Below are 9,636 nucleotides of genomic sequence, written 5' to 3'. Positions count from 1 at the left end.
GTAGCTCTGGAGAATGGAAAATTCATGAGATGGTGGAAGTAATATAAAGATGTAAAGCAATATTTTGCCCTTCAGCCCTGGGTCAAAGCTGGTTCAGGTGGGTACCATTTCAGAAATAATTAGGATTGCATGTCATATAGGTTGGAATTATCTCCTTGAATTTTAAAAGATTATGCAAGATAGGTCTATGTACTAACATCTAGGGGAGTATTAGCAGTAGGATGTTGGTACAGCTGGTTCCATGTGGGCTGGAAGGAAATTCAGTGTGCTTTTGCTTGCCCATGCCTTTGATGAGTTTAAAGTACTGATGAGTTTGAGCCCTTCCTCCTCCCCCTCCTTTCTTCACTGGCTTCTCCAAAGCTCAGCAGCTCCAAAGCTCTCCTGGTCCTTTGGTTGTTTTTCCAGGTCTGAGGAACAGGAGCATGGAGCAGTGCAAAAAAAAAGTGGGAAAAAGAGATGGAATCCTACAAACCTTGCTCATACTCCTAATGGTTTTTTCTTTACTGTTTATATTTTAGCTGAAGTGGTTTGAAATGTTGGTCCTTAATACATACACGTATTTGAAGGAAGGAGCAAATCAAGTTTTTCAGTGAATAAATAATACAGAAGTGTCTGGACAAAATGGTTTATCAATAGTAATGACAAAATGTTTATCAACAGAAGCGAAAGTTCTTCCAAAAAATCATTGAACTTCCATTTGTCCTTTTGTTTTGTCTGCTTGTGACAGCAATTAAGTGGTGGAAATCATTAAGAGACAGGAGAAATTACTCTGATGAGTAACTAGACAATTAACTACTCCTAAATTGAAAAAAAGTATAATATCACAATGTCTGAACTTTTTTTTCCAATTTGATTTAAGCTTTCCCCCAAAAATCTTTCTTCAGTCTTTTTGTGGTGGTGTGCTTATAACTGCTTGAAACACCACACATAAGCAAACAAAAACAGACTTTTGTTTAGCATGAATATGTCAAGAAGTTGCAATTCTCTTCCTTCAATATGTCTGGGAATACAATAATATTTGAAGATAAAGAATATGAACCAAATAAGAACTGAAAAACTTTCAAAACTACAAACCTTGAAAGAAAATTTGAAGTCTCAATATTCATTCAATGTTATGACATAACCATACAAATCTACGACCTCTCAAATTGCTTGTTTCCATGTTTTTGATTCTGCAAAGAAATGTGCATTTGCTTGATTTTTGTGGGATGCAAAAATTACCATGTGTTTTCTTTGCTTAAAGGCACAGGTGAGATGAAAAAGTAACTTGATTCTTTCATAAAAGAAATTCTTTCACTCCCATTGAGGCAAAAACATTTTTGGTACACTCTACAAGAGTGCAAGTATTTGATAATTTTTAGGATAAAACCCACAAGTTTTCTATGACTTTTTAGTCAATACAACTTTAGTCAGAAGAGTTTTGTATAATATTAGAAATAGATTTCTCAGCACACTCTTTTCATATGAAACTGTTGCAATAGCAAAATGCAAAGTTAATCATGATGAAAGGCAACTTGCAGAAGTTCAGAACCTTCTGCTAAATGCCTTTTAAAAGATTTCTTGGTTCTGAAGCTGTGGGTTTCCACTGATTCTGAGCTGGGCTTAACCAGAAACCTACAACAATAGTTTATACACGTTTTTTGTGCATTGATAATGACAGACTACAGATATCATCAGTCACCTTTTTCCCTCTCTTTTTTTTTTTTTTTTTTTGCTTTGCATGTTAATCTGGCCTAATTAATAGCAATTGGGAGTGCTGTCAGTATTTTATCAGCTGCAGATTTATGGAGTGGGTAAGATGTTGATTATGAAGATTATTAAGAAGGGTCTCCTGATAACTGAGTGCTAGACATTGCTGGGGCTTTAGGGGTTTATGCTTGGGTTTTGGGTTTTTTTAAATAAAGGTAGGAAAAAAATAAGAGCACAAAAATAGAAATGGTGAATGTTTTTAAGTGAAATTACAACTTGAAAGGGTCAGGAGATGTAATTGCAACTGTACAGACACATGGAGCAGAAATTCAGGGCATCGATTCCATACCTCAATATTCTCCAGGATATAAGTGGGAGAAAGATTATTTATATTTAGTCAAATCCATTCCATACTCAATCCTAAAATTAATATTTTCAGATTACCTGGCAAAACTGTATGAATAAGATAAATGAAAAAAAAGTCTGGTTTTGTCTAAGATCCATTTCCCATCTACCCACTTAAAATCCCCAAAAAGTGAATAAATAGATCTTTTTCAAGTATTCCCAAACCTTAGAAATGAAATATAAAGGAGTACTTTTAATGTAAGGGCCTATAACACATTTGATTTTTAATTAGTTTGTTTGATGACATACAAGTCAATGGCAGAAAAAGGAAACCTGAAGGAGAAAGGGTTTCACTTTCATGGTTTAACCCTTGGTGACAACTCATCCCCACTGTTGCTCATTCACTCCCCTCATGTAGGATGGGGGAGAGAATCAGCAGAGTAAAAGAGAGAAAACTCATGGGTGCAGATAAAGACAGCTTAATAGGTAAAGCAAAAATCACACATGCAACCCCCAAAAAAGGGAATTTAATCACCACTTCTATGGGCAGGTAGCTGCTCAGCCATCTCCAGGAAAGCAGTGCTCCATCCTACATTACAGTGACTTGGGAAGACAAACTTCACTCCAAACATCCCCTCCTTCCTCCTTCTTCCCCCAGCTTTATATGCTGAGAATGATGTCAAATGGTGTGGAATGTCCCCTGGGTCAGCTGGGGTCACCTGTCCTGATTGTGCCCCTTCCCAGTTTCTTGTGCACCCCCAGACCCCTCACTGGGGAAGCTGCAAAGGCCTGGAATCTGTAAGTGCTGCTGAGCAGTAACAAAAACTTCCCCAAATTATCAACATTTTCTAGTCCTAAATAAAAACACAGCCTCATACTATGTACTGGGAAGAAAATTAACTGTACCCCAGCAAAAAACAGCACCCAGACAAGTACCAAGATACTTTGAGGGCTGTAATTATTTTTTTGCTTAGGGGAAGAATTGTCCAAAAGCAAGAGAGGCATAGATCTTACCACAAGCTGTGTTTAATACCTAAAGCAGAGATTTGTGTCTTTGCAGCATCATATAATTTCAAAATTATCTCAACAGCATAAGTGAGTATGTACCTGTGGAGTCTTTCTTTTGTTCTGTTTCATTTTGTTTTCCAATCTGCACAAGTTGTCTCTTCCCGCATAATGCTGCTCTCCCATGAGCCTGCTAACATCCACATCCTTCTCATATGTTTGCCAATATGAGCCCTCACTAATTTCTAAGTGAACTTCAAGAAGCCCTAAATGGGGCAAGACCAAAGCAATGGGCACGTTTTACAGAAAAGGAGGTGCTGACAGTGTCAAAACAGAGTGCAGTGAATCTTGCAGTTCTGGCTGCTGCCCTTGATTGTTAGAAGTTAATACTCTCTCCCCCTTATTCAAGACAAAACCTCTCAGTAGGAAAAGATTTCCCCTCCTCACAGCTGTAAGCACAGCTCAGGCTAGTGAAACTTGCTACACTGCCCAAAGATGTGGGATGAAAGTCCTGTATCAGCCACCTTTAAATGCTTCTAAAAGGCACCATCTGGGCTGCGTTTTTAGTGCCACTGCAGAAGCCACACCAAGCTCTCTGTGGTCCTTGCCAAAATGGTCAGTGCCCTCAGGTGTTTCAATCAAATAACATCCTCAGCTGATTGCACAGATTTGAGACTAAAGATGGTGAAAAATCTCCTCCTAATCAGTGCTCTCGCTTCATGCAGTGCTGTGAGGGGGTGGCAGAAGAAGAACTTGGGGCAAATCATCACTGTGCCATCCTCCCGTGTGTGCTGTTCGGAGAGCCCTGGACTACCTCCCACCATCACCTCTCCAAGCAGAGGGACTCCTCCAGGCTTGAACTGCCAGAGACATGGCAGGTGAGGAGGAGTGCCATTATTTGGTGATCGCATGACTAGGTGGGGATCCCTGCATCCAGGTAAGGCAAAGCAGGTGGGCAGGGAGTTGCACCAGTGGGGAAGGACATGGAAGGTCATGGGCTTGGAGTGGAGTGTGACTGGAGCTGCGTGGGAGGCACTGGGAACATCCTGGGGGTGCAGAATGATGCCCCAGTGCTCCTGGATGCAACTTGAAGTTGCCCTGCCAGCTCTCCTCTGCCACGCAGGGAAGGGGAGTGATTGAACTGACTATTTTGCATGTTGGTTTCACTCTCCCTCCTCTCCTAGCGCACGCATACGCACAGCCCTTCTCCTCTAGTTCCTAAAAGACAAGGTCTCCTAGGTAAGGGAGCAGACAGTCTCAGCCTGGGCACGGCAGACGGGCAGAAGCGCTGGCAGAGCCGGGTGAGGCAGGAGCGGGGCAGCGAGGGCAGAGCCCCGGCGGAGCCCCCGGGCAGCAGCCGCAGCCCTGCCCTGCCGGGAGCGCTCCCTGCCGCGCCTGCTCCGCCCCGGGGCAGCCCTTGGGAGGGCTCCACTCGCCCACCTCCGCCTGGGAAAGGGGCGCGCCCAGACAGCACCGAGCCCACAGCTCCGGGAGGACAGCGGCGCGGGAAGAGGGGGAGGGAAGACGGGCAGGACAACGCAACTCTCATGCCAACCTCGCGGCCGGCTCTTCCTGCAGGGAGCGAATCCCGGGCGCTCCCGGGCGGCCGCGGCCCGGCGGCGGCGAGGGGATGAGGACGAGCGGCTGCAGCACCGCGGACAGCGGGCGGGCCGAGCGGCACCGCGGCCAGCGCCCCGCGGCCTCGGCCGGCCGCGCCCGCCCCGCGGCCCGGCGCTGAAGCGGAGCCCGCCCCGACGCGCACATGTAAGATGCTGAGGGGCACGGAGGGTGCCCTGCCCGAGCCGCTCTCCTCTCGGCCCCTCCGAGGAGCGCCCGGGCTCTGGCGCCGCTCCTTTCGCAGCGCTGGGAAGTTTCGTGGGGCTGCAGGCGGCTCGGGGCGCTCGGTGTCCGGCGAGCCCGAGGGTGGCGGTGGGGGCGAGCGGGGTGGCCGCGTGTGGAGCCGGCTCGGCTTTTACCCTCGGAACTGATGCTTGCTGTCCGTGTAGCGCAAAGGGCTCGCTGTTTGCTGCCAGCCACATGGTTCCGAGCCACGCTGTTGTCTGCTTTGCTGGCTGGGTGAAATATTTAAGGATTTGTTTTTCGTTAAAAAAGCAGTTTGGGCAAGGTGAAATTTAAAAAAAAAAAAAAAAAAAAGTGAGAGAGGACGCTGTAGCATGCCTGTTGCAGATTGCAAGGTCTAATGGTTGTCAGGGTCCTTCTCTGCGCGTTGTTTCCTGCCTTGAGATAACTATGAAGTGAGCATTGAAAAGGGTGCATCAGTAGGGGAAAATGACATACTGCCAGAACAGAGATTACTAGTTCTTTTCAAAGCTTTTCTTGCTCTTTTTAATAGAACTGCTTGTTGAAAACCAGCGTTACACTGCCCCCTGCTTGAACAATTGGAGATTTTTCGTTTCTCTCATCACTAGTAAAAATTTATGAATGAACAGGTATTTCTGTTGTGTTCTCCAGTATGATCCAAGCCTGAGTTTTGAAGCACTTCAACAGTGAGGGTGAATTATTCCTAGTTCCTAAAGCCAGATTAAAAAAAACAAAAAAAAAGTAGAACTCATTCTTCTTGTGACAATTCATTTGGTGGTCAAACATATTAATGAATGAAATATGGGAGAGAATATAAAAATAACTTTAATTTTGGTACATCTATCTCAAGTGTTCTGTGATAAATTTGTAATAATTAGCCAACTTCACAACCAGAGATTAAGGGGAAGCAAGGAAGGAAAGGGGGGGAAAAGTAACCTAGCACTTATTTTATAACACAAGAAGAATTTGAATAAAAGAGCAAAGGTGATTATTTGTCAGTCTCTCCTGCTGTAGAAGTTTTGTATTGGTGCATGACATTTCTATTGGATGGGAAAGAAAATGCTGATGATTAGTTTATAATTATTAGTTTTCTGCAAGATAGCTGGTAGAAAACCAAATTCAATTTCCTTTTTTTTTTTTTTTTTTTTTTTTCAAACCACAAGACAGAGCTGCCTCCTTTGTAACAGAGATCGGGGAGGATTTGAAAATATAGGTGCTGTTAAAGATTTGGTGGTCCATCCTAAATGTTTCTAGGCTATTGTCCTCAGACCTTATGCTTCATATCATGAAGATGTTAAAAGTGTTCATGTGTGTCATTGATCAGCATTTTTTAATGGCACCAGAGGCCTGGTTTGTCTTCCTGAGCATTCCCATGCTGCCATTCTCTAAAAAGACTTGAAAACATGTAGTTTTGCTGACTGCTCCTGTAATTCCAGAAGGAGAGAGAGCTCTTTCCAAATTGTTCTTTATCTGTATGAGCAGTGGAAACAATGGGGAGGGGATATTACTTACTGCATCTGATTTGTTGGGCTACTCTGTACCTGCCTGTGTAGGCTAAACATTTCTATTAATTTCATCTAAAAATCTATTAATAAAAAGTCTAATAATACATCCTAGACATGTGCTCAACTTTACATGTAGGAAAATGACCACATTGCTGACAGTATTGAATTGGGATTTTCAATGTTGGTCATAATCCAAGAATAAATGAAGTGACACTTTTTTCAAAGCAAAGAAAACTTCAGATTAAGCTGCTGTCAATCAAGGCAGCCATCCCAAATTTTACTGAGTTTGTTTACATAGTAAATAAGCAATATGTGAAAAAGGATACTTAAAATTCTTGTCTTACAGGTAAAATTTAGAAGGCCGATTAAGATATTGGAGAAAAAGGGGGTATCAAAGGACTCTGACAATACAAGTCTGTGCAGCATTTGGAATGCCAGAGTAGCCTATTGTACATAGCAGAATAAATGTATGCAGTTGTGTTCAGTCTGTATTCCTTGCCTGAAGTCTAGAGTATACTTCAAAATAAGTTGCCATTTTTAATCAAAAGCTTAAACATCCTACTATTTTTACTCTGAAAATTTTGAATTATTCTTTTAAATTGATTGATTGCTATATCAGTTTGAGTTTGCTTTTAGAACCAAATTTTCATTCTTTTTTGTTCATGTTTATAGCATGTCTTGGCTGGCCAGGTTTTCTGTGTGGAACCAAGGGTTAACAGAGAAAAATTGTCCTTTGATATATAAGAGCTGTGTCAATTCCAAAGAGTCCTCAGGGAATCTGCAGCCTTTATGTGCCCTGATTCTTTTTAGAAGTATTGATGTAAGTAGAAAGAAAAATAATAAGTAAAGTGTCAATTTGACAGTTTCTGAGGCTCTGCAGGAACTGAGGGCAGCACTTTCAAAATGGCTTTCAGAAGCTGAAATTTTCTTTTCAACAAGGCAGAGTTAACATCTCATCAAAGCCTGCTCTGATGGGTGCTTACAGAGCTTATAGAGCACAGTAATGGTTACAAATCCAAAGTCTCTTCTGTAGTTTCTGGGCAAAGGGGGCCATTGAAAGGGCACAGGGAAACTCCTGCCAGCCTCTCCCCACTTAGTGAAAGCAAACCCAAAGTGTAGTCAGAGACCAAGCATCCCTAAAGCTGCCTTTGTAATTGTCCTGCTCAATTTTTAGGCTTAAAGACAAGTAAAGGTTGACATCACCTGAGAATTCCAGAATTGATGCAGTTCCTAATACCTATTGATTTCAATAGCTTTCATAGACTTTGGATGTTTTAAAAACTGAAACAGGTATTATTCAGCCTCTCCTACACACTTTTACACCTCTGGTTCAAGGCCATGTGTAAAAATTCCCATTCAGCCTTTAAAGCACTTTGGGTCTTTGAACATTTTCTCCAGGCCCAGCTCCAGGTGGTAGCCCTGCCCTTCCAGAGGTTTTTGTGTGGATCTAGGGAGGCAGCAGGAGGTCTTGAACGGCAGAGTCTGGAGCATTGGGGAAAGGAAGGTCAAGGAGAGGCCATCTGCTGAAATAAGCTCCACGTGAAGCAGCTCAGCTTCTTTGTTATGTCCACCCTGTCCTACATGTTGGCATTCAGATCAGTTAAGAGAGGGTGGCTAAAAAAAAAAAAAAAAAAAAAAAACCAAAAAAAAACCACAAAAGGAGAGTTTCAGCTTCAGTGTGTTTCTAACGCCACCACATTAAGAAGAAATCAGAAATCTCATGTTATGCCATGTTCCCCTCTCAGACACTGAGTGTCTCAGCACCGTCAGAACCAATTGCAAGGACCTGCTCTCAGCCACTTTAATTAGAAACTGAAATGCTCCCAGAGGAAGATTTGTTATGAGCTAAATCACCTTTCAGAAAGAGCTATTCTTTTCTACTCCCCACAGGAGTCCAGACATCTTGTGGCTCCCTCAGCCATGGAAAGCTGGATGTGCTTTGCTGCAAGCAGTACTCACACACTGAAATTTTTGATTTTCTTTTCCTAGACCATTTTGTCTCCAAGAGCACTGCATGCATTGGCATCCTTTCCTAGAAAAACACAGTATTTAACTGCAGTGCCTGATGAGTTTGATCACTAGCTGTCTCAATAAAGTATGCAAATACAGAGTCATTTCAATCCAAAGCACCTTTGAAGAAAAATGGAAAGATAAATGCAATCAAGTCACAATTACTTTTATTAAGCGAGCACATTACACAGGCTCAGTAAATATGATTAGTTCTAAATCTGCCTGCACAGAGCTGAAAAGCAGAATAGAACAAAGTGTCGAGTACAGTCGTGACATTGCAGTAGGGCTCAGTTTCCAAGAGCTTCAGCTGATGCATGCATTGCTCTTTGCACTAGGGCTTCTCTTGTCATGATTCAGTGCTCAGGTCAAGCATAATTATAACTTTTTTTTCAGAAGGGGATTTGACAGCTGAGCATATCTAATTAAATTATTCAAAGTTAAAAGTGTAATTTTTTATTCATCTCTACTTCTCTATAAAGATGATAAAGAGTGATAGCTGAGATATTGATCTTCTCTGCTCTGGGTGTGGGGGGGTCATAATTCATCTGAGGTGAAGCCCTCTGGGTGATGGTGCCCTTAGCTGCAGGGAGTGGAGATCAGCTCTGTGCTGTAGGGACTTCCCTGCAGAACATTTATGGCAAGATAAATATTGGATAGTCATTATCTTTGTGAGGAGCAGGTGTTCTTTCCTGTTTCCTCTTTTTCTGATGCAATTTCTATCGTCAGAAACTGTGTATGAAACCACTGTTCTCTCTGAATTGAAGAAAGTGAAATGAAGGTCCTTTTTTTCTGGCACATTTCTACATATACAACAAGCAGGTGTGAATTAGCTCTAGGCCAGACTCCAACCTCTTTTTCAGGCAAAAATCTTAACTAGGCCAACAGTATAATTTTATGGGTTCATGTTTACTTTGGGTGTGATTATAAGACTGTCTGTCCCATCTATCTGGGTTGTCCTTTACAGGTAATAACATAACTGAAATTTTTTTCTAAAAAAAAAAAAAAAAAAAAAAAAAGCAAAGTATGAAGAACTGTACTCCTACATCAGGAAAAATATCTAATAGATTTCTCACTGTTGGAAATTATAGATATTTCTGTGTTGCTTCCAGCACTGACACTTAAATATATCAACAAATATAAGGTTGCCAAATGTCTTACCATACATGGGTTTTAAATGTCAAAAAAGCCCAGTGGAATTTCTCCAGCTTGAAACAGCTAATAAAATTAACTCTCCTAAAATATTCAGGCTTGTGCAATCCTG

General features: G+C 42.1%; 1 protein-coding gene across 4 annotated transcripts in view; it reads left to right on the top strand.

Moving 5' to 3' along the window:
- Nucleotides 1-4,013: 4,013 nt before the first annotated feature.
- Nucleotides 4,014-9,636, top strand: part of TRPC7 (transient receptor potential cation channel subfamily C member 7) — a 66,362-nt gene continuing 60,739 nt past the window's right edge. For 3 of the 4 annotated variants that reach the window (XM_072935214.1, XM_012575755.5, XM_072935212.1), the window contains exon 1: nt 4,285-4,803. In XM_072935214.1, the coding sequence (XP_072791315.1) occupies nt 4,802-4,803 (2 nt within the window). In that variant the 5' untranslated portion in view covers nt 4,285-4,801. The other variant, XM_072935213.1, reaches the window with a different exon arrangement.

This window comes from Taeniopygia guttata, chromosome 13 (assembly GCF_048771995.1).
Source record: "Taeniopygia guttata chromosome 13, bTaeGut7.mat, whole genome shotgun sequence".
Lineage (NCBI taxonomy): Eukaryota > Metazoa > Chordata > Aves > Passeriformes > Estrildidae > Taeniopygia > Taeniopygia guttata.
This window is presented reverse-complemented; position numbering and strand designations above follow the sequence as displayed.